Source organism: Hydra viridissima, unplaced genomic scaffold (genome assembly GCF_058129835.1).
Source record: "Hydra viridissima isolate aposymbiotic clone 2 unplaced genomic scaffold, HvirCarnegie_v1 scaffold_8, whole genome shotgun sequence".
NCBI classification, from domain to species: domain Eukaryota; kingdom Metazoa; phylum Cnidaria; class Hydrozoa; order Anthoathecata; family Hydridae; genus Hydra; species Hydra viridissima.
In genome coordinates this window covers 4933989-4960006 of record NW_028324307.1, presented here as the reverse complement: position 1 = coordinate 4960006, position 26018 = coordinate 4933989, and the positions used below count along the sequence as shown (strand labels likewise).

The window sequence follows — 26018 nt, the reverse complement described above, 5'->3', positions numbered from 1 at the left end:
TCGGTTGATTATTTAAATTCTTTTAGAATTTTTTACATTCTTACATTTACTAATCCAAAATATTATACTATTATAGGGGGGAGAAAGTGTAATAGCGCCTTATATTTTATGTAAAAATTTATTTTAGACAAGTTCTTTAATATAATTACATAATATAGGTTAATATAATTGTTGTTCATGCTGATGCTTTTAAAAGATGTGGCTATGAAAATAGGCTTTTAATTTATAAGTCACAAAGGAGGCTGATGGGATATGCAAAGGAGTAGGTAAAAAAGGGCGGGGCGGAGCGGATCATTTAAACGGTACAAACGGCGGGGCGGATCATTTAAACGTTACTAAAGCGAGTTATATTTCATTAAACGAACAAGAAACAAAACGATTCAGATATAGTTTAAATTCACTAAAGATATAATATTTAGAAGGAATTTGCATATTACAATTTTATTAAACGACAAAAAAAAGTATATAAGTTTATAATATTTTATAAATTTTATGAACTCAAAAAACAAAGTGATCCGCCAATTTGTATTAAGTGATCCGCCAAATTTTTATGAAATGATCCGCCTAATATTTTGATTGTTTGAATCAAACTCCTTTAATTTTAATGATTGTTTTACAAAAAAACATGATGATCCGCCAAATTTTTATGAAATGATCCGCCTAATATTTTGATTGTTTGAATCAAACTCCTTTAATTTTAATGATTGTTTTACAAAAAAACATGATGATCCGCCAAATTTTTATGAAATGATCCGCCTAATATTTTGATTGTTTGAATCAAACTCCTTTAATTTTAATGATTGTTTTACAAAAAAACAAGGTGATCCGCTAATTTATATCAAGTGATCCGCCTAGTTTTATGAAGTGATACGCCTAATATTTTTATTGCTTAAATCAAACTCTATAAGTTTTAATGATAGTTCTACCAAAAAACAAAGTGATCCGCCAATTTATATTAAGTGATTCGCCTAATATTTTGATTGTTTAAATGAAACTGTAAAGTTTAATGATTGTTCTACAAAAAAAAAAAAACGTGATCCGCCGATTTATATCAGGTGATCCGCCTACTGTTGTCATCGGCCAGAGTGAATGTTTATTGCTTAAAAACAAAATGTTACTTGAAATTCTTTTATTCAACTGCTTATTAAACTGCTTATTCATCAAAATACTCTTCTTATCACAAAATTCTTTCTCTTCTAAAAAATCCTCTTTAAATCTCTTAAAAATTCTTTTCTCTTAAAATCCTCTTTAAATCTCTTCTAAAAAAAACACCAACTTCCTAGATTCTTTCTTTTTTATTTGAGCTTTTATAGCTTTTTGCTTGTTTTCCAGTTGCGATATCTTTTACATTTATTTATATGGCAGGTTGATGAGTCTTCGTGTTTACGTCTTTTCTCAGTTGTTTTTAACTTTTCTTCTTTCCATTTTATTGTCTACTTACGTGACAGATAGGTGAATCATCGTGTATTAGTCTTTTCTGATCGTTCTTTTTGACTTTTCTAATTGTCGCTTTATCATTTACGAGTCTTCGCGTTAACGTCTTTTCCACCTATACCCATCTGCCCGCCAATCGTCTAATAATAATAATAATAATAATAATAATAATAATAATAATAATAATAATAATAATAATAATAATAATAATAATAATAATAATAATAATAATAATAATAATAATAATAATAATAATAATAATAATAATAATAATAATAATAATAATAATAATAATAATAATAATAATAATAATAATAATAATAATAATAATAATAATAATAATAATAATAATAATAATAATAATAATAATAATAATAATAATAATAATAATAATAATAATAATAATAATAATAATAATAATAATAATAATAATAATAATAATAATAATAATAATAATAATAATAATAATAATAATAATAATAATAATAATAATAATAATAATAATAATAATAATAATAATAATAATAATAATAATAATAATAATAATAATAATAATAATAATAATATATATATACACACACACACACACACACATATACATTGCATATACAATAAACAACCACAATATTTACATGCAACATCACTTGGCAACAAATAAGGAGAATTTAAACTTTTGTGTGAACTAAAAAGAGCATGGTTTAACAACTCAACAAAGGTTCCACAGTATAAAATAAAAATAGATGTGGAAATTGCTGGAATTATTGGAATTGCTTTATACATGGAGAACACCTTCACATCATATTAATTAAGTGACAGTAATCAGGACAACCAAAATTGTTGAGTAAAAAGAGCAAAAATATAAGCAAATAAACAAAGTTCAAAACATGCAGAGGTAATAATAAAAAATACAGCTGAGAACAAACCAAGTTTATACCGAGGTACAAATTCCTTATTAACAAAACAGAAAATTTATGGAACATATTCAGGGTGTTAGCTAGCCTAATCATTAGCCAAATGGGACCGAGTATACTGTAGAATTCCCAATGGGTTTAAAGTTTCCAAAATTCAATGCCTCTTTTTTTTTTTTTAGTAGTAGTAGTGGTAGTGGTGATAGTAGTGGTAGTGGTAGTAGTAGTAGTAGTAGTATAGTAGTAGTAGTAATCTTAGTTGGCCTCATTTTAGGAATTGCCTAGCTCTGACACTACGAATTTTGCCCTCATGTTACAATATTTTGCCTGCGTAACAATATTAAGTTACACAGAATGTAATTACGAATCTGCCCTTATGTCACAAAATGTGCATAGCATGAGGGCAAAAAATGCACTCATGTTAAGCTACATAGTAACATCAGGGCATTTGTCATAAAACATATTTATTTTAAGATAAACGATTAAGCGAGCAAATTGGTCAATTTAAACATGGCAAAGTTTGATGTATTAGTGGAACGATTAAGATTGATATAGTAATAAATTTAGATTGATATAGTTAGAACGATAACATATTAATAAACAATATTTATGTTGAACATATATGCAATAATATCTAAAATAAATTGAATGATATTGACAATATATTAATTAAGAATGATGATAAAGTTAACTAATACCTTAATCTAATTTCATTATCAGCAATAAACACAAATTTATTGCTACCTAGATAGTAATTAATCTGTGTTTATTGTTAAACCAACAATGTTATTAAATTTTTTGTTGACTAATCATACTAATTAATAATACCTTTGAGGTCCTCATTGATGTAAGTTCTATGTTTTTTTGGATAAAAAAGATAGAACTTACATCAATGAGGATAGAGAATAGAATCAGGAGTATTAAAGTAGCAAGCATGGTAAGGAGATACAACCTTAGCCGATGGTTAAGATCAGAAGTAAGATTTGATTCTAGAAGACAAAGGGTAGATGACTCATTCAGTACATTACTGTTCATAAATATAGGAAGATCTACATTTTTGCGATAAAGATTCCCCGAAAAAAATTTAGTCTTATCTGAGTTAGAGATAATTCTCTATCAAAAAAAGAAAAAATATTTTAACTTTATTTTCATTGCAAAATTATAAGTTTAATTTTATAAAAAAGTTTTAAAAAGTTATAACTTTGAAAATATGTCTCACCAATTTAGGGCTAGATGTTTGGGTTACATGAGGGCTTCGAACCGGGATTATAGATATATTCCTGTTTATCATAAAATATATTCCTGGCTAACACCCCAACATTGTCACAAGTCAACAAATGTAAATAGTTTCAAGAACAAATTAGACAAATATTTTGCATTAAAAAAATTAACTTAATGAGTTTTAATAGTAATAAAAATTTTTAATACAAATAAAAAGTATAAAAAATTACTTTTGGTCTTAAGTCTTCTAAGCAGTTTTTGTTTAAATTTTTTATTCTTTTTATTAGTATATACCTACATTATCACAAGTGAGTTGTCAAAGTGAGTTTCTAATTCACTCACTGTTAACACATAGATATGTGTTAACAGCGAATGAATTAGAAACTCACTTTATATACTTCTACTAAATTATACTTTATATACTACTACTAAATTATATATACTCTAATAAATTATAATTATAATAATAATACACATTTTATATACTACTACTAAATTATAATAATATTTTAAATAATATAGCAGTTACTATATTGTTATAATTTATGATTGTTTTTAAGCAAGTACAATGAAAGCACATTGGTGCTCACATTTTAAAAAATCATAACACAGATACTTTTAAACAGCATTTATAAAAAAGGTCATTTAAAAATCTGCAGATTATTTTCTATAGTATGTCTTACACTGACATAATATAAAATAGACACAAGCATGTAAGTTTGCTATGGAGCCATTTTACAATAATAAATAAATCTTCAAATAAATTATAGTAGGAAAGACAATTTTTAGCTTCAAAAAATGTTGCATATTAAATGACATCTTGAAAATATTCAATATAATGTTAAATGACATTTAGAAGTCCTTTCATATTTATTAATAAGATATCTTGCTTTACTGTAGCATAGCCTTAAGTAAAGGATAAACTATGCCTAAGTAAAGTTAGATTTTACTTTAAACATATTAAAAGAAACAAAGCTATATACAGTCTTGTAGACTACATGTAGGCTACAGTCTACATTGTAGATTACAGGTATAACTTCTTTAAATGTGTTTAAAGTCTAACTATACTTTAAGCATCGTAATTGATTTTTACTAGCATAATCCAAAAACTATGCTATTTACTACATTATACTATTTTAGTATACAAATATATTTAAAAAATACAAATACTATACAAGTGCACTGAAATATTGCTGCCTAACCTTTTCCATGATTCACTTGTATGACATAAACTTCGCCTGCCTTAGGATTGTTGAGTGTAGTTGTTCTATCTTCATTATTGCTCTTGGCAATAAGATTTGCAATAACCTCTATTTTAAGGTGCTTTATGCAACCTGTCAAAACTGGCACAGTCATTTATTAAAAAGTCATCATAAAAAAATTTAGCAATATGTTTGTTCAGGTTGAATTCGTTTGCAGAAATTTAACTATTAAAAGTGCCGTGTCACTTGAATGATCCGCCCCGCTGATCCGCTCCGCCCCGCCGTTTGTACCTACTCTGAAAAAAGAGGAGCGGTTAAATCCTGATATGCGGATGACAAAAGTAATACTTCAAAACAATGTTTTGAAAACACACCGCGTATATCTTTTTAAATGGATAATTTACGGTTGTTTACTTAAATCGTGTTAAAACGCTTCTCCAATTTTAAAAATTTTCGAATTCTTAAAGTTCTTTAAATAATTATTTTTCTCTGTTAATTCATTTTATAAATGATACTCAATTTAATTTAAAATTTTTTTGTTTTTGCTACTATTATCAAAGAAGTAATTTGTATTTAAAAGAAGTTTATGTGATAATTAGTATTATAAACACAATTAAGGAGACCATGGAATTGCTCTACACCTTTTCAAAATGTAATTGAGAACTTGAAAATTGTAATTCAGAAAAGTAAGACGTGATTTAGAAATACAACATGTAATTTAGAAATCGCGATATGCAATCAAGAAACACAACATGTTTGAAAATTCACCGACTCAGTTAAATTATTTGTGTTTTATTTATTATTCATCTAAAATCTCAATTAAATTTTTCACAAAAATAAAAAAAATTTTAATTGACACCCAATAACATTTTTCCAGTTACCGCCTAAACCTCAAATGTCTTTTTCATTTTGTGTCATTTCATTTCATGACTTTATATATCCTATTGATATTATATTATTTTCAGCCATAAATTACAATGTATATTAGGACTACAAAATTCAAAATACAAAGAACTTTGTCTTCTTTATACTTTCTTTAATTACAACTATCATGTTCTCAATTACATTTTTTTGATTTCTTATTAACAACTTTCATTTTCTCAATTACATCTTGAAAAGGTGTATATTTGTGAAACGTCAAAGGGTGAACAAAGGGTGAACAAAGGGTGAAACGGATAACTTTGAATTTTGTCTTGCACAACAAATTCAATTTTTTCTGATTTCAAAACACTATTTATATTTGCACTTACTTTTATATATTTAAAAGTGCACAAAAACCTTTAAAGATTTAAATCTTTAAGAAACGTATTTTGAAATTTAGAAATGAATTATGAACAATAATTGATACACTTTGGCATTAACTCTGTTAATTTATATATCTATACCTTATATAATATGTTTAAACTATGTTTAAAAATCCAAGGACAAGGTTGTCTTATAATAGAACTGTTTACTTTATTTTTTTATATTATTCAAACAAAAAAAACACAAACAAACGCAATCTGAAATAAAGAAACTTTGAGGTCAGGAAGAAATACATATGTAAAATAAATAAGAAAATCTAGATGTTAAATTGATTCAACTGTTGAATATTATTAACTAATCTTTATGCTATATTTACACTTATATTTGGAATCGTTAAGTTTATAGTTGAAATCCCAATTGTAGCAAGTTTATTGGAACAGCTTTTGTGAGTTACTCCATCAACAGTGCTAAGAGATTTTTCGTCTTCATTATTATTCAGCTTTTCGGTCCTAAAGATACTTTCTTTCTCATAAGTAGTGGGTTTACAAAAACGCACATTAGTTTTTTCTTTTCTTTTTTTCTTTGTTGAAACAAAATTTGTTTGAGGCTTAATTCTTTTGTTGGAAGCAACTAATGACGACGTCTTTATTTCTTTCACTGAATGATATTTTGACATTGCATCAAAAGTATTTATTGTAGTTGTTATCTAAAATAGATTCCAATATATATGTGTGTGCGTGTATATATATATATATATATATATATATATATATATATATATATATATATATATATATACATATATATATGTAAATATATACACATATATGTATGTGTGTATATATTTATATATATGTATGTGTGTGTATATTTACACACACACACGCACACACACACACACACACATATATATATATGTAAATATATACACATATATACATATATATATATAATATATTTAATTGTGTAAGTGTGTGCGTGTGTTTAATGTAAAACTAATAACTGTTAAAAAGATTGATATGGTTCATTACTCACTTGTTTTCCAATGTATTTTAAAGCTTCAATATCCAAGTTGCTACAGTTGTTAACACGGTGCATCAAGGTATGGAGCAAGTTCACTGTCTTAGACTTTGTTTCTTCAAATTTTGAAACTTTGTGTAATTTCTCTAGGTTGCATTTTATTGAATTTATTTCGTTATAAGAGTATCCATCCTGTAGTTCAACTGAATTTTTAGCTTTATCATCAACTTTATTGTTCACAGCTAAAAAGTCCTTAAGCAGATGTACATGTTTACACAAAGTATTTTTTATGAGAAAGTCAGAACAATTGCAATGGAAAGTATGTGTACATACAAAACAGGTTATACACTGCAACCGACAACCTACTGTATTGCACTTGTCTGACAGTCTTGTTGCAACATATTTATTTTGCCCATCTTCAGAGTTGATTAGGAAAACATTTTCATCAGAAGTCTTATTTATGGCTGTATAAGACATTTTTTTACTACTCAAATGTCTGTCATAAATGTTTTGCATACGTTGTGTCAAAGAACCTTTAGTTAATTTTATCAAGCGAGAAAATAATTTATCTCTTGAAAATTTAAGAAGATTCACAAGAACTGTGTCAACACGTTTATTACACTTTCCTTTTAAATAGTTGTATTTAAAAGTTCTATGGAATGCCTCAACAAACATATTTGTATTTATACCTTCACCAACGCGGTAGCAATAGGCCCAGCTTTTTGTCACACAAATCCAGTATTTTAAAAAATACGCTTTAAACTCACTAGTAGCATGGGATTCTAGCCTATTAATGAGGGATGATAATTTATCTTGGAAAAGAATTTCATTTGTTTCCTCAAGAACTGTTCTAAGCATTTTGTAAACAACTGTTTCAATTTCAAAACTTTTAATTTTTTTTCGCAATTCTTCTTTCCATGCTTTGTCTACATGCCATGCACAGTATAACCATTTTGGTTGAAGATTAAAGACTTCACAAAAAGCATTGTAGAACTGTGGAGCTAAGTCTGTCATAAACCATTTAGGTTGTATAGTCCCAACCTCATTTTTTATTTTTTTGAAAAAGACTTTAACGAATGATTCATTTTCATGGTTAGCTAAACACCAAGCAATTGGATGACCTTGACCAAACTCATCCATAATCAGTAGAGAAATCAAAAGAAAATTATAACCAGTTGTTCCATGTGTTGAGTCGCAGCATAAACCGTTACTCCCAAATTTTTCCAGCATTTCCTTCTGTGCCTCTGTCTGGATTACTATGATAAAATCTTCATCTTTAAACTCGTGCTGAGATGAAGCTTGGCCTAAAATATAATTTTTTATAAAAACGATTTTATTAAGATATTAAAAAAAGAATTTTGTTTGCTAAATTCTTTCCACAACGTTATGGAATGCAGAAATTTCAAGCTTATAAAACTTAATTTTTTTAATATATGGAAATAAAAGTAATTTTTTTTAAGATTTACTGCCAAGAGCATTAAAAGTAAGTTAATTACCTTGAAGTTTATAAAAAAGAATAGGGGTCTTATCTAGTTGCTCCCATTCTTGGATCCATGATAAAACACTCATTTGGTCATTTGCATGTCGTTGCACTTCTTGCAATCCAAAAGCGCGTCCAATGTTTAAAATATCTCTGTTTTCGAGTAAATGAATTCTTTGAAACTAAGAACCAATATCATCTCTATCATAAAAATTTGTAAGTACATTTATGACAAGAATAAAAAAACAAATTACTATGTACTAGTTGTTTGGAATCATATTACAGACTGTGGAATCAAAAGGTTTGTAAGTGACAGGGTGTATGCCAATATTTTAAGATCAGAAAAAATAGACTTTAGATTTAATAGAGTTTTGTTTAGAAAAATGCTCTTCAATTGCAAAAATATCAATATAAATACAATAAACATTTAAACAAATTACCTTATATCATCTAGAATTTTTCTGCGTGTAACTCCTTGTTGTAGTTTAGAGGCAATTTCTTGGCGTTGACGTTTAGTTATCCATGTGTGATGATAGCCTTGGCTATGCCCATAATGAGTATAGCAGACTTCAACTTTTACTTTTTCATCACTATTTGTAACTTCTTTGATGGTTGATGTGCAGTTTTTCTCAATCTTGCATGTTCCTAAATTATTACAAATTTAAAGTATTACTTACACACGAGTGACTTTCAAATAGATTTATATGCATAGACCTTTCACAAAAAAAATCTTATTTACCATAATTTTAAATCTGATTTTAATTAACATATCAACTAAAATATAAATATAAAACTAATAAAACTTCATTTTCTAAATGTAACCATTCCATGCTATGTTAAGACACAAGACTTTGTCACAAAGCAAACTAAAAAACTATGTTACCTGAAGACTTAATTCTGCGCTTTCCGGTTCTTCTTGATTTATATATATCACATTGATTGCATTGCCAATACTTTGTTTTGGAACCATCTTTTCCAATAACATCACCTTGAGTCTTAACATAAGAACTTCCCTTCTCTTCTTCTAACTGACATTTCCAGCTATCAAAACCTTTTAAATAAAAATACAAACAAATTAATGCTATATATTTAACATAGCATTTGACATTTTTCAACTAATATTTTTAGCCACAATTAGCAGACTTACTTGCTTTATTATCAAAATTGAGTAACTCGATTCTGAATTCAATATTATGACTTTGATTGAGGTATTTTCGCAAATCTTTGATTTTATGGAACCGATGTCCACATTAAATACATAAACAATTTCCACTGTGACTAACATCGCTGACTCCATGGAGCTTGATCATGTGTCTTTTTAAATCATATCGACGTGTGAAAGTACTTTTACAATTGTCATATCCACAAGAAAACAGAGAAGTCTTCATTTTTCATTGTCAGTTATTGTAGACAACCGTAAATTATCCATTTAAAAAGATATACGCGGTGTGTTTTCAAAACATTGTTTTGAAGTATTACTTTTGTCATCCGCATATCAGGATTTAACCGCTCCTTGAAAAAAGTGGACATCTTTAAAATGTTGAGGCCGCATAAACTCGTGAAAATGTGAGAGCACGTTGCACGGCTCTCTAAACGAGCATATAGTTAATAATAACATTTGGTAATGTTTTCTTAATATTTACTTTTTATAAAGTGATAAAAAAATTTACAACAAATAATGGAAAACAAGGAAGAATTAAAACAAGTATTTACGTGATGACATAACATTGTATAAAATTGATAACATTGTATGTCATATGTAAACATATGGTTTAAGAATATAAATTCAATCGCGATGCGCAAGTGTTACCCCACAATCAACTTCTAACGTTTATTCCTTTTTTAAAATCATTCATGCGTGCATACTACTATTCTATTAAAATGCATTTTATACTCTCCACCGTATTTATAAATGTACAGTATTGTTAATGATATTTCATAGCAATTGGTTACCGACATATTTATCGTCTAAAAACAATTAATATTTTATTTGTAATAAACAATACTGTTATGAAGTTTCTTGAAAGTAAATCTAAGAGAGAGTGCCTACTTAAACAATTGTTTTATCTGTTTTATATATCTTTATATATTATTACTGTAAACCCTATTCTATCACATCACAAATCTCAGCTCTAAAGGTAAAAATAAATAGAAACCATGACAAGTGGGGAAAATACAAAAAATGCAACACTGATTGCAGCTATCAAAGCATTTAAAAAGAGCATTCTACCATAGATTGCATTTCATATGTTAATTTTAAGGACTGTTTAATAAAAAGTGTTCTTCCAGAAGCTCTGAGAGTCGCTATTAGTTTAAGCGGTCAAATTTTTTTTCAACTTTTAGAGGGAAGAGGTTAAATTTTGAAATAACTAATCCCGAGATTTTATCATCAACATCATTTTTATTGTAAATAACATGAGGTAAATAATCTTAACTTTATTGTTTCACCAGAAGTCCTCACCTAAAAAGACAGCTGTTAACAAAAAGCTTATGAAAAAATAGCACATTTTAATAAATGCACCGAAAGTGGAAACCATTTTAATTGTGAAAGTTGATTTTAAAAAGACATGTGAAAAACATTCTTTGAAAGTAAAAGAAAAAAAATTTTAAAAAGTTCTATTTTTAATTGATCACATGAGATGAGTTCTAATGAAGCTTTCAATATTAAATCTTTTTTATTAGAACAAACTAATTTTGAATTATAATTACTTGATGATAAAAAAAAAAAAAAAAAAAAAAAAAGAGAGAAAACTAACATTTTTTTAGGGAAATTTCATTGTGATGCTTAATTATGTACATCTCAAGTTGAATGGGAAAAAAAATTTAAGGTTTTATATGACCAAATTTATTGAAGTTCATGGTTGACCATAACTTTAATGATACACATAGTTAATTATCTTAAGATGTAGGGACAAAAATAGTAAATTTATACAAGAAGATGACAATATTTATGGTGTAGAATTAGAAGTTATTCTAAAACTTCCATCACTATTTGCTGCTGGGGGATTAACTATAAAATTTCAGTATCTCATATTTGATGTTAATCTGTTATCTTATATTGTAGAATAAAATTTTTATCATATGGTGAATTACTTTATCTACCGTATTGGTTCATAGTTTAACAACATGCTTGCCGAAAAGAAAGGTTATGAGTTAATTTTACGTTGCCTAAAGGGTGTATATAGTGATCAATCAAAGCCACAGTTCTTGAAGAAGACTGATTAAGGCTCTGTAACTTCATGAGCAATGGGTGTCACTGACTCCTATATCATGGTAGCTTGACATCTTAAAATGCTCTAAAACAAATGACCACTACCGACAATAACTGGAAATATATCGTTATACATAATCGTGGAATTGTCGATAATTATAACTGAAGAGCTATTTTATGGAGTGAATCGATTTGTGCACTAAACGGCTCATTTTTAACAATAAAGTCATTTTTAATTTTGTAGAATTATCATTTTTAATATTTTCGGGTTTTCAACGCAAGTTTTATTCAGGGTGGAAATAATTCTATACAAACTGTCCTAAGATTAAACTTAGGTTGTCGTTGAAACTTTTAAATCCAGTTATTTAGTACAAAAAAGCTGAAAATATATTCTTCTAAATCATTTGCCTTAAACGCGATGATTTTTCCATGAAATATGAATAAATTATATGAAAAAAATATGTTTAAATAAAGTGGAGGCGTTAAATTTCATAAGAAACCTTTTAACATGCCGACAGAGTAAGTTTAAATATCTCGATCAATCAAAAACATGCCGACAGAGTAAGTTTAAATATCTCGATCAATCAAAAACATGCCGACAAGGTAAGTTTTAATATGTTTTATTGATTAAAAAAAAAATGAAATTTAAAAAGAAAAAATTAAAATAAGAAAAAATTTCAACTGAAATCCGTTCGCTAATTTTTTTTATACACGTTTTGATAAGTTTTGTTACTTCATGAGAATCTGTTAAAATGATGAAAAGCGGGTTTAAGAGAATTACGTTTGATAAAAGTTTAATTTTTTAATTGAACGCAGATCGCGATGAAAAAGAAACAGCAATTGGCTAAATAAAGCTCACAATCATAGAGAATCAGATCTCTATTTTAACCTTCTCAGACGTAATAGACAGTGAGGCGATACCACTTTCGCAGAATGACTTTAACAAGAACGAAGACGAAAGCGTTTTATAAATGGCACATTTGGTATTTGGTAAAAAACCTTTGTTCACAGAAAAAATATTGTTTTCTTTTAACAGGGCCGTCAGAACTAGGAAGCATCTTCTTGCTCTTCCGGGCCTGTCGAACATATTTTATAAAGCTGTACCTCCTCTTTTAAATCATTAAAAAATAAATTACTGTAACCTTTTTTTTTAACCTTTTGCAGATATGTCTTGTACTGACGATCCGAAAAATATCGACAGCTTCATTAGGTAAGCACACAGTTAAAAAGAAGTTTATACATAGAAATTTAAAAGCGGTTTAATGAAGTAATTATAAGTTATGAGAAGACCTTGCGAATTAATAAATTTTTTTGTTTAATCAAATCTCGAAACGAATCAGCTGAGTTTTGAAAATCCGAATTAAGGCTTCGATTGCATTTTAATATGCACTTTTTTCCTCCAGAACTAACAAGCTTTCCACTCGTTTTTTATTTCATCATAATATGCTTAATAGTGAATATTTAAAAAATTAGGTCGCACAAACAGGTTTTTCAATCTGATAAATAAAACTCTCAAAACTAAATAATAACTTACAGGCCTTTCAGAAACAGTCTCTTTTCAGAAACGGCCTCTTTCAGAAACGGCCTCTTTCAGAAACGGCCTCTTTCAGAAACGGCCTCTTTCAGAAACGGCCTCTTTCAGAAACGGCCTCTTTCAGAAACGGCCTCTTTCAGAAACGGCCTCTTTCAGAAACGGCCTCTTTCAGAAACGCCCCTAAAAGGTAACAAACATTATGCAATAGAGGTAACAAACATTATGCCCCATTCAATACAATAAGCTTGATTTACTTAGGGCCTGTTTATATAGAAAGCGGGCTAGCTCGGCAAACGAGCCAGCCCGTTTACCGAGATCTCGACGTCGTCCTTATTTCAACTTAATTTTATTTTGAGTTTATATGAATAAACGAACTAGCCTGGATCGCTATCTGGGCTAGCTCGTTTATTCAAACGGGCTGGCTCGCTTGCCGAGGCAGCCCGCTTTCCATATAAACAGGCCCTTAGTCCACCCCGCTCTTACTTTTTGTTACTGTCATTACTTGAACAAAAGTCTAGTTATGCATGGGAGTATTGATGGTAAAATGATAACCATCATCATGATTTTGTTAGTTAAGATAAATTTAAGTATCATATACGGATTGTTTCAATTACATTAGTTATAGGAAAATCGTTTATAAATCAAACAAATGTTAAAATAGTTCATTTCGCGCGCATTTTTCTTTTCTTTCCATTTTATTCCCGTTCTATATTTATGCCTTTTTAACTATGCTTTGATTAAGTTTGATTTTAACTTTCAATTTAGTTTAGTTTAAGTTGATAAAATAAAAGTCTGAATCTTGGAATTTTGTCTTACTTATAGTTTCACGCGGTTTAGTTCGTGAATTTTATTATCTGCATTCTGAAAACAATACCCTGAATTCAGCTATAAAAAATAACGCTAAGTTTCCGAAACATCCAGATTTTTATGAGTTGGTTGAATTGTTTAACAGCACTGTGTTAGGTGTAGCCAGTCCTTATGGAATTCGGTTGCGTGGATGGTTTAATCCACCTTTGACTGGGAGTTATATGTTTTTTACTTGGTGCAACAAATCTTGCGAGTTGTACTTTAGCCGTACATCTGACCAAGAAGATAAGGTTTTAATAGTTGCACCTGTCTTAGAAATCGACAAGTAAGTTTTATTCACGTTCTTTTTGAATAAAAACTAAAATTAGATTTTTATTTTATACGCGTATAATATTTTTATTGATACTCTTTAAAATTTTTATGCTTTTGTTTTAATGAAATTCAGCACGAAAAGGATCGATACTAAACATGAAAATACCAAAAGTTAGACATGCGCATTATGGGTGAAAAAGTATTTCGTTTTTAAAGTTTCTGATTTACAAACTAAAAACAGTAGCAAGTTAAAGAATCTTAAATCATTTACATAGTTAACGAAAAACCGTTGTTTGTCAAGTTTTAGTTCTTTCTGTGGTCGCTGGAACTGCGGTTGATTAACTTTTTTCGTTAGAATCCCGTTTACTCGTCTCTTCTCACTCTGTTCGATGTTGGCTTTAATATAAATAAATTTGCCCACATTTTTCGTATCCAATTTTGATATAGCAAAAATACCTGCCGTTGAAAAACCACACTTGTCCGAAAATGAGAATAATACCTCTGAAAAGCACCGGAAAAACCCTTTGTTGGGAACAATATACACACCTTCCTGATATGAAAAATCCAAAAATTGAAATCTTTTATGACCGTCCGAGAAAAAAAATTCAATTTGTAGTTTTCGGCATTGTCCAAAAAGTTTGCAAAATGGTACAATATGTATCTTTGGAATAAAAATCATAAAAATAACTCAGATATCGTATTAAAAACATTTTGTTATTATTACAAAGCCCTAGTGAGTATTCTAAACAAGTTTTTGTACTTCCAGGAAAAAGCAGTTTTTGTCAAGTGTTAAATTCTGCATGACAACTTTTTTTTAACTTCAAAGCAAAAATGCCAAGTTCTGTTAAAAAACATGATGATTGTAGGAAAACAGCTTGTTTCCTAAGTTTGAACAAATGTACTCGAGAATTGACAAGTTTTTTGATAGAACAAATCAAAAAATCAGTTTCATTCACACTTGACTTTTCTGACTCACAAGTTCCAAGTGGAAAATGAAATACCTGCAGGGTTCTTTTAGGAAAAAAGTGCAAAGATGAAAATGTGGCTCTCCCAAAACTTTATGATTTCAAAGAAGTCCTGGTTAGACCGGAGACACGTGTTAGACCTTGTGTCTCCGTGCATTATTTGTTGAATTGGTCAGTTGAAAGCACTTCAAAAGCACCCTTTGGACAAATCAGAATCTTCAGGAGCTTCACAAAATCAAAGAAAATATTCAGGCTGTCTCACACTTGTTGCAAGAGGAATGTCACATCAGTGCAATCAATACACCTTCAGAGAAAATCTTAAAGAACTTGTATCAAAGGATCCAAAAGCCAGTGAACAAATTGCATCGATTGCGCAATTCTGACAGTCCTCACCTCATGGAACTGTCAGAATTGCGCAAAGTAGTGGAGGCCATCCCATGCCAATTACTCCAGGTAAAGGGAATCTTGCTTAATACTTCAAAAGTAAAAGTACTACATAAAATGTTTTGCAGGTTCCTCAAACCCCAAATAGACTGTTTGGTGATGTACCACTTCTACGAGCTCAAGATCTTGTCTGCCTACAAAACAACACTGGACTGTCAAGCAACAACATCAAAAAACTTGCGTCTACATTAAACCAAGTCACAAATACAAAAGTTGTCGAGCCAAAATTTAAAGAAAAGTTTCTTGATATTGGAAAGCAATTGGCAGACCACTTCTCACACACATACATATCCATTTCAAATGACAATCAGCAGTCCAGAAAACAACTTGTGGTTCACTGCAAAAATATGTCTGAGCTACTGAATGATGTCTTGTTGCATCGTCATGTTCAAGGTGACTACTTGGTGAAGTTGGGCATCAATGGTGGAGGTGGTTTCCTTAAAGTCAGTCTTGGCATTCAAGAAGAAGAAACAAGACTTCCATCCATTTCACCACCAAGCATAAAGGCTGTGTTATTTCAAACACCCAGAGACAGTGGAGTTCAGCGCCAACTTCTCGTTGCAGTTGCGGAGGATGTTCCTGAAAATTTGCTGGCAATGAGTGCCGAAAACTTTTGAAACATGTTGATCTTCTTCAAAGACTTGCTGAAGAAGACTCAGCATTCCAAGTTTTTCCTTGGATTGATACACTCAGAAAGTTTGATGCAGTTGTGTCCTCTTGTTTTGGAAATCAGTTGCAGAGTAACTATGCTGAAAAAATCACACAGTTCAAAAATTCCTCCTTTTATTTGCCAAAGGCAAGTATGACCCCTAAAGTCCACGCTATTTTCTTTCATGTCAAGGAATTCATTGATCAAAGGAAGGAATCTCTTGGCAAGTACAGTGAGCAGGCCACAGAGGCATTGCATCACAACTTCAGGACACATTGGAAAAGATGCAAGAGGCCAATAGACCATCCAGAATATTTGCGAAACCTACAAAATTGTCTTGTTGATTTCAAAAGCAAGAACTTGTGAAAGCATTGGCTCTTCTTGAAAACCTGTTAAAATTTTTAAGAAAATCATCATTTTGAATTTAAAATTCTGAATAAAAAAAAGGAATGCACTGTTTGTTTTTTGAATTTAATATGTGGAAAGTGCTGTGAAGAAATTTTTGGTTACATAAGAAAAAATAACCTTGCAGTTATTGAGAATAAAATATTCAGAAAAATAAAAATTGTTTTATTACGATTCTCAAAGCAGTCAACATACGATTTCTGACTTATTTTTATGTTTTTTATTACAAAGATAAAAAATGTTACATTTCCAGCATTTTTCAACTTTTTTATACACCTGTTTTAGGCCCTAAAAAAAGTGAATTTTTTTTCTCGGACGGTCATAAAAGATTTCAATTTTTGGATTTTTCATATCAGGAAGGTGTGTATATTGTTCCCACTAAAGGGTTTTTCCGGTGCTTTTCAGAGTAATTATTCTCATTTTCGGACAAGTGTGAAACCCTTTCACTCTAAGCATAAGTTAAAAGAATGATTGATGAATGATTTTTTTCTAGCTCTGCGGGAATGAAACAAATTCAATTTTGCATCAGTTTCCCAACACTAAAGGGTGTTAGCGTTAGAAGAATCAGACCGAGGAAAATGTTTTTGCATGTTTCCAACTCAATCTCAAATTATGCTTTTCCTCCTACCAATCAAACTTTTTTCGAAGTTTGCAAGTTTTTTTTTTTTTTTTTTTCCAGCTTTATCAATGTGCTAATTTGTAACAAAAACTCGTGCCTTTAGTAGTAAATACACCTTGAAAAATTTGTTGCGGACTGCATAGCTAGAGTTTGAAACCTTTTAATCCGAAAATTTTAAAATCGATCAAAGAATCAAAGTCCGTAAAAGTCAAATAAAAAATGTTCCTAAGAATTTCGATCTCAAAGTTTAAATTTTCTAACGTAAATTTTTAGTAAGTAAAAACGTAAGCGCCAACATTTTCTTCAATTAGTTTTGTGTATTTCCTAAAAAACACCCATTACACTTTGTCTAATTAAAAAGCTCGGGGCAAGTTCTAAATGCGCCTGCTCCCCGATTACTTTTTGATGAACCAGGATATACTATTGTATTAAATATACCTTAATTCATTTTATAATGCTTTATTTTTATATTTAATATTACTTATTCCCTGATAAGTAGTTTAAGCTTTTTTATCTATTTTTTATACAGTTTACCGGACTATTCTCTAACACAAATTAAGTTGGTGGCTAATCACAGTTATTATTTTGAGATTTTGGTGTTTGTACGTAATAGTGCCAATAGTTTAAATGTTGGTGTTCTATTACCTGATAATGAGTCAGAAGATATATCATTCATACCAAATGCTTGGCTCAGTCCTATAAGAATAGGTAAACCTAAAATGTACATTTGTTGTTTTTGTACAAAAGCCTATTTATTTTATTAAGTTCTTTTGTGTTCCTTTTATTATATAGATAATATAAATAGTAGCCGCTATAAAACATCAATGAAAAATGCATATTAGAAAATGGATACAAAGTATGTACATGCAAATTTGGTCAAACTTTTTTACTTGACTCATTTTATTGTGTAGGTATGTAATCATCTATTTTATAAGTATTTATGCAGTTAATGATTTTTTGATATAGATAATAATGATATTTTGTTACTAAATTTAGAATTTCATGGATCCATTTATTTTTCATTAAATATTGTTAATGTAAATATTTAATGAAAATTAAATAAAAATGATCCATTTTTATTTTGAGAAATTTTTTTAATCTCTTGATATTTCTTATAGGACAGGAATGTGAGTTTAAATCATTTGGAGGAAATTCAGAAGATAACTGTTGTGCATTTCCTTTTGTTTTTAAAGGCGATTTATATAATAATTGTACTAAGATTGGTAAGGAAGAGTATTGGTGTGCAACTACTCATAACTATGATGTTGACAAAAAGTGGGGCTTTTGTAGTGGTTAGTAAACTTTTATTGTCTGTTTTTTTTTTTTTTTTTTTTTTTTTTTTTCTATAATATGATTAGATTTAAATATGTTCTGAAGAATAAAAATCATCATAAGTATTAGTAAAATTAGTTTTTAGTCTGTGAACCATTTAGTGCTATTTTTATTTTATATTGAGTTCCTGCTATTCCATAGGTAATGAAGCTATAATATCAGTAAAAATAGAAAAAGTTTTTAAAATCATTACATTTTATCTGTGAGAGAGATGTAAAGTTATAAAGATTAATTCCAGAATATTTTACATGTTAACAAAATATTAAATGTTTTTCATCCTAGATGATTGATTAGACATGGTAATACTCAATATTCAAATATTCTTCTGTTTATTGTTTATAGAATTCATTGAGGATATAAGTCTTCGAAAACCTCCTCTGAAATTTACTTACAATACCGTTTTTGATGGGTAAAATTTTAACTTTCTAAACTCTGCTATTGTTTTTTGTTTGTTTTTTTTTAACCTTATTTTAAAAAACAAATTTTTGGTTTATACTAAAATTTACTTTTTCTTTTGTACCCTTTAGAAAAGTATTGACTATTAACATGAAAGTACAAAGGCCTATGAATAGTTCTGTTGTGGCACATAATGTGACATTTGAATATTTCTTGCCACCTTTTTTCACATTTATCTCTGAAACTCTGATGGATGTGTCTGTTAAGACAAATTCAAGTCAGTTTAGATTTTTGGTAATATTTTGGTAAAAATTAAAATTTTTTATCTCATAAACTCAAGTTTTTCTTATATTTTTTTCTTTTTTATTTTCTTTTTAATTAAATGAATAAAAGTGTGTTTTCCTTTATGTGAAGTTGCAAATTTGAATAGATTTACATTATACATTTTATTTTGCATGTCCATGATCTATCACACATTTTTTACTATTCATACTAATTGCTTATTTAATTGCTTATTTAATTTATGCATATATATAGCTACCTGGTGCTTTCACATTTGATTATATTTCTCACCAAACTATGGCAACACTAAATCTAGAAGGTCTTATTTTTGATACATTTATGATGGATATCCCAATGGTTTTTACTTTTCAAAACTCAATGGGAATGTCATGGAATGAAATTAAAACATACAGGAGAAAGATTTCTAATGTGAGATGCAGATCAGCAAAAATCGCAAAAGATGCAAATGCTCTTTCAGGTATGACATTGATCTTACTCAAAAACAATGTCGAATATTTTTTTCTCTCCTATGTTCTCACTATGAGCCAGACCAACAGGTTTTATGTTGTGTAACTGTATCAAAATATATTCATTAAAAATATTTTTAAAACCATGTTTGAGTGTCAAAAAAAGGTCCAAAAAAATGTTTCTTATGTTTTCACATATATTTGCCATAATATCATATAACTAAACACTGTTATCATATAACTATTTTTATATCATGTTAACTGTATTAACTATATTACTATTATTATTAACTATATTATTTTTATATCATATTAACTATATACTATGTTAACTATTATCATATTAACTAAATTTTATAATATAGCTAAACACTGTTTCTTTTAAATTTGAAAAATTTGTTGGTTTCAAAACTATTTGAAGAATTATTGTAATTATTATTATAACAAGCAGTAAAAACTAGAATGAACTTTTTTTAAATATATTTAAATAAATTTTTACTTTCTGCATAAAACTTTTGAAAGGAAAATTGTCCTTCTAACTTAAAGGCATTGAAACAGTGAAGAACCAGCTGTTTATAAATTTTTTAAAGACACTAATGTTTTTAAAAAAGTATGTGGCTATGAAAATAGTTGTTTTAACAGGATTATAAATCACTGTCTTAGACTTGTGACTACAAAGGATTGTATAGTTGCTCTCCATATTGAGTAAGAGAGGCTGTTATTTGGCAATTGGTTTGGCTTTCAAGCTCTTTCTCAAAAATATAAAACTGCAGTTCAAAAGAATATGAATTTAGCAACTATGCTCAAGTGTCAAATGTTATAAAAAAAAAATTAGGGCCTAAAACAGGTGTCTGAAAAAGAAAAAAAAGTGTTCCAGCTTACCTCCTCCTGGGGTAAGTTGCCTATACCCTCAGGGAAAGCAGGCTCATCCTAAATAAAGTTCAGCAATATTAAGGAACTTTTTCAAGTGCAATCTTTTTTATGAAAACTCTTTACATTTTACCTTCAACAATATTTTTGACCTGAACTTTTTTTGCCCTAAAGACTATAACATTTAGAACAAGAGAGTAAATGTAAAAAAATAAGTAAAAACATTACAAAATTTTATAGCTAACTAACTTTACTTTTACATAATATGAATAGTAACAATTATACTATTAATCATTGTCAGTACAGTTGTCATAAATTTTAAAAAAATGTCTTCCCAATTATATAGGAAAAAAAAATCTATTGAATCCAGATTTTCATAGGTTTACTTTTAGAAAAGTTTCCAACACAAACCAATTAAAAATATTCCTCCTCATTAAAGTTATTTTTTATGATTCATTTTTTCCATCAAGTATTTACGTCTTTTAATGGCTGGTTTTTTACTCACCTCAGCTTTAAACTTTTTAAATATTTTTTTTTTCTTTTTTTATTCCATATCAAACTTTTTGTTTTCTTAAGTCTTTTTTTTAAAATACTCATATTTGCTGAGGCTGTTCATATTGATATGCTTCCTTTTTTTCTTACCCTTTTTATCAAAAATTCTCTTTCTTGTTTTTAGTTTTTTTGACCAGTTTCAAATCTTCAGGAGTTAGAATTGCAGTTGACTTGTCTGCACTAAGTACATCATTATTGTCTGAAGATCAATTATTGTGATATGGTTGTAAATCTTTTGAGAAATTAGCTGTCTTTCTCTGATATTGTTAAGTCAATATGAGTAATATTATTTATGCTTAACAATACATTTTCCATAGCAGGGGTCTGGTTCTGGATTTGGACTATCAGTAGTGTATGCAGGTATAGCATAATAACATTTTGTGGGAAAATTCCTATTTTTTAGAACAAGCTGTGATTTTTTTTGGGGTATATGCTAGTGGAAATAAATTACTTACAATGCCTGTTAAATTGTAAATTTTCATTATTGAACCAGGGTGCATTGTCATTCATGCATCACAAGCTGTGTATTTTTTAAAAAAACCAAATTTAGTGCAATGTAGGGTTTGTAAAAACAAGACATGTCTTTCCTTTAAACTTCTTGTGTATATGACAAAATGATGGAAAAACTGGAAAACCTGAGCTTCAGTGATTCTATAAGAAGTGTTTACAGTGCCTGCAGTTTTTTTGAGAGTACCATTTAAAGAACACTCTCTAAACATCACTCTTAGAAACAAAACAAAAAAATTTAGTGAAATAAAGTTTCACTTCTTTTTATGTCTCTAGCGTTTAACATTTAATGTTGTAACGTTCTTTTTATGTCTCTGATGTTTAGAGAGCATTTTTTAAATGTTACTCTCTTGCATCTACAACAGCTACTAAATTAGAGAATTAAAAAATAATTCTGTAATTCTGTTGAATTGAATGGATTAGATAAAGGTTAATATGAAGAAACGTTTTAACATGGTAACACAATTATTTAGATATCAAAATTTTTTGAATGATCATTCCAGACAAGTACTAACCTAGTAATAAATGTTTTGATTCAATGACACAACCAATAACCTGGCTGTCTCTCTGGTTCAAAGTATTATGAGGCCTCTGCCAAAATGTCTCTTTATCTTTTTTTAGTAAATTTTTAAATTATTCTATAAACTTAGGGGTAACCTTATCAACTTGATATGTTAAAAAATTTATCATCAGCAATTATTGAAACATGGTTAAGTTTTTTTTTCTATCAAAATTAACAAGGTGTTTTGTATAAAATTTTTAGAAAATTATGGCAGTGGAATATACTGGGATTCTTTTAACTCTTGTATTTATTTATGTATGAATCAGTATGTTGCCAGGTAAGTTTTATGCTATTAAAACAAATATCCAGGCTGTAAAATGCATTTATATTATTTTGATAACTTTAATTAGACAATGAAATGATCTATTTTAAAATAAATTTTTCAGTTAATAAAAATGTGTGTAAAATCTCATAAGTATCATATCTGTTGCAATTTTTTTATAATTATTATCTTTAAAAAGAAAAAAAAAAGATACACAAAAGGTATATCACAAACTTATTTCATAAAATTTTTAAAATTTTTTCAACATTTGAACTATAAGTTCTTCCTTCTTGTTCAAAACCCTTTTTAAAAATTTCAGATTCAGTAATTACCACAAAATCTCAGTTAGGCTTAAGTTTGGGCTCTGAGTAGGCTCTTCCAATGCATCAAGGTGATTTTTTAATAAAAAATTCCTAGGTTTTTCCAAACCCAAGTTACCATGACTTCACCCCATGTCAAAGCACCCCAAGACTTCACCTTTTATCTATCATATCTTAACTGCAGCATAATTTGAAATTTTTGTGTGGCATATTACAACATGTCCTGAAAAGTTGCTTTTATGTAGCATAATGTGAATTGTTTGTGATTACCTTCATTTTCAATTTCTAAAGCTACTTTTTGAGCATTGCTGAAGCAATTTTGGGTAATCTTTTTTTACATTTCTCAAAGATCATAACAAAATTTTGCTACAGAACTGGAAATGTTATACTTTTTTATAATATTTCGAAGACCAGAAAACCAAAAAAAATTTAATACTGTTACTTATTGAATACTGTTTTCTTATTCGCAAGCTCAAGAGAATAAAAATGTTTTTAAATGTTTTTGTTTATTGATTTGTATTAAAATTTGTAACATTTGTCAATATAAACTTACCCTAAAATTATACTTTTATAGAAAAATGTTGAATCATGAATTGAAATTTTTTTTTCCTTTTATATAAAAAAGAGGACGTGTTACAACAAAGCATTAACTTTAATTCAATAAGAGCTTGATCTGTAACTTTTGTATGCTATTCACATTGGTATGTCTACTTGTATTAATTTCAAAAACTCAATGTAGATAATAATGAAAAATAAAAAGATAAAAAATCATTAAATTGCTTTAAAGGTAAACATGATTAAAAATCAAAATTTCATAAAAGTTTATATTTTTACATGTGATATTTTTTCTCTCTGCATATTTTCTCTTTGAATATTTTTAAAAGAAAGTGCTGAATTGTATAGAAATATCACAAAATAATTTTTATTATTGTAAAATTATTATGAGCAAAATTGTGTTCATTATATTTATTTTGCATTTTACAATTTTTAGGTCAAAGTCTGCTTGCTTTTTCTCAAATGACGAAGGCAATACATGGCAAGGTTAATTCTTAAAAAAAAATCTTGGAGCACCTTGATTTTTTAATTTTATTTATGTAAAGACTTGATAGGTAAGAATCAATGAACTGAATAAATGAAAAAAAATAAACTAAGCAAATATGTCACAAAGTAAGTTACCATCTTTGTGAGAACTAAATTATTTCAAATGAAGTTGGTTGGCAAAATCAAAACTTATATTTTATTAAAAAGCAGAGATTGAATTTAAACTTTCTTGTAGTTTTTTTGTAGATTAAAACTATTAGAATGTTTTAACTTTTTATTAATACTTTTAGAGTTAGACGCAGTTGTTGGATCTATTCTTGGTCACCATTTAGTAAGTAAAGAGCTGTACGCAATCCATCGCAATCAGAAAACGTACTTGGTGTTTCATAAGACTTATAGAAAATGGCTGGCGCTAACCAACCAGCAATTTAAGGAAACAAAAGAGCTTGTTAAAGAAGTTCAGGTAACATTAGAAGGAAGCGAAGATCGAGTTTTGCTTCTTGAACCAAACCAATGGTTGAGTAAGTTGCTATAATATTATAGTTATGTTTTAGAAAAATTATCAAGGTTCACTGGTTTATATGTAATGCGATCTTGATAAAATCTTTTTGTTTTTTGTAATCAGGTAATGTTGAAGGATTGTTTCATCGCAAACTGTTCACTGATCCTTGGATACTAAAAGTAAAGTGGCCTCCTTAGAATCCCTGTATTTATAGTACATTTCCAATCAAATACTCTACTGACCATTCATTGTGGTATTTTTTTAGGATGTTCATCTTTTAAATGTTATAAGTATGTGTAAATAATACTATATATATATTTATTCTAAATGACGACATCTTGTATGAGAGTTGAATAAATTTAATATATGAACTTTAATAAATACGAATTCTCTCAATGCTAATTTTTTATTTTATCTAAGAAATTTTCGCTAGATTATTGATACTAGCGATACTATTAATAATTTGTAATTAAAGCTGAAGATGCTAATCTTCAGCTTTAATTACAAATTATTAATTAAGTTAAATTACAAACAAACTTTAACGGTAACGTCACTTTTTAATGGCTTCTTTAAAGTTCGTTTTAATTGGGCTTCTTTAATATTACGTAGGTATAAAAAATATGGCGTCCAGAATTGCGTTTTTACATATTAACCGTCAAGTTCGCTTTAATTGGGCTTCTTTAATATTACGTAGGTCTAAAAAATATGGGGTCCAGAATTGCGTTTTTACATATTGACCGTCATTCTGGACGCTGTATTTTTTATACCTACGTAATATTAAAGAAGCCCAATTAAAGCGAACTTTAAAGAAGCCATTAAAAAGTGACGTTACCGTTAAAGTTTGTTTGTAATTTAACTTAATTAATAATTTGTAATTAAAGCTAAAGATGCTAGTATCAATAATCTAGCAAAAATTTCTTAGATAAAATAAAAAATTTGTATTGAGATAATTCGTGTTTATTTATTCGTAAAGTATTTCTTAACATATCTGATTGAGCAAAACACCATTTTCAGTTTTTTTATGAGATTCTCATACATTCGTATCAGCAAAACTTTGATTTTGTTTTTTACAATTAATTATATTTTATATCTAATGTTATATTATATATTGATTATAAATGTGTGTGTGTCTATATATATATATATATATATATATATATATATATATATATATATATATATATATATATATATATATATATATATATATATATGAAGACCTCAGTGGAAAAACCAGCGTTGTCACATTTTTCTTATTTTGAGATAATCAATTTTTAAAGTTCAAAACGTTCTTTGAAATTTAATTTATACAATGCTTTTTAGTTGTATGTATATATAGATAGATTAACTATATTTATATCAGATTATTTATTAAAAAATAAAAAATAAATATTTTTTCAATGTATTTTTCGGAAAATAAAGTTCATTATCAATAAATGGACATCACTGACTTTTTCCTTGGAATTTTT

General features: G+C 28.2%; 3 protein-coding genes and 1 long non-coding RNA gene across 6 annotated transcripts in view; 2 read left to right on the top strand and 2 right to left on the bottom strand.

The window, feature by feature from the left end:
• Positions 1-18698, top strand: part of LOC149884697 (uncharacterized) — a 29681-nt gene extending 10983 nt beyond the window's left edge. The window contains exons 3-8 of one of the 2 annotated variants that reach the window (XM_090095118.1): positions 12538-12711; positions 12886-12931; positions 14078-14387; positions 17986-18164; positions 18249-18312; positions 18575-18698. In XM_090095118.1, coding sequence (XP_089951244.1) covers positions 12655-12711; positions 12886-12931; positions 14078-14387; positions 17986-18164; positions 18249-18298 — 642 coding nt within the window. In that variant the 5' untranslated portion in view covers positions 12538-12654 and the 3' untranslated portion in view covers positions 18299-18312; positions 18575-18698. Of the gene's footprint in view, positions 1-12537; positions 12712-12885; positions 12932-14077; positions 14388-14507; positions 14881-17985; positions 18165-18248; positions 18313-18574 lie in introns of those variants that run through there. The other variant, XM_090095119.1, reaches the window with a different exon arrangement.
• The window catches only part of LOC145186875 (uncharacterized), a 110588-nt gene extending 85643 nt beyond the window's left edge, over positions 1-24945 (top strand). Inside the window, exons 33-34 of the mRNA XM_090094548.1 lie at positions 24338-24568; positions 24673-24945. Of these exons, the coding sequence (XP_089950674.1) occupies positions 24338-24568; positions 24673-24746 (305 nt within the window). The 3' untranslated portion in view covers positions 24747-24945. The remainder of the gene's footprint in view (positions 1-24337; positions 24569-24672) is intronic.
• Positions 583-5058, bottom strand: LOC149884699 (uncharacterized). Its single transcript, XR_016454777.1, has 2 exons — positions 4766-5058; positions 583-1574 (listed from the first exon to the last, which is right to left on the bottom strand). It is a non-coding gene; the product is annotated as an uncharacterized LOC149884699 (long non-coding RNA).
• Positions 6264-10358, bottom strand: LOC149884698 (uncharacterized). 2 transcript variants are annotated; one of them, XM_090095096.1, is made up of 6 exons: positions 9658-10358; positions 9394-9561; positions 8951-9155; positions 8527-8711; positions 7046-8334; positions 6264-6716 (listed from the first exon to the last, which is right to left on the bottom strand). In XM_090095096.1, the coding sequence occupies exons 4-6, from the start codon at positions 8597-8599 to the stop codon at positions 6372-6374; spliced, it is 1707 nt and encodes a 568-aa protein (XP_089951222.1). In that variant the 5' UTR covers positions 8600-8711; positions 8951-9155; positions 9394-9561; positions 9658-10358; the 3' UTR covers positions 6264-6371. The 2 variants fall into 2 exon arrangements, with proteins under 2 accessions (XP_089951222.1, XP_089951223.1); XM_090095097.1 differs by having other exon boundaries at positions 8527-8692.
• Positions 24946-26018: the final 1073 nt, after the last annotated feature.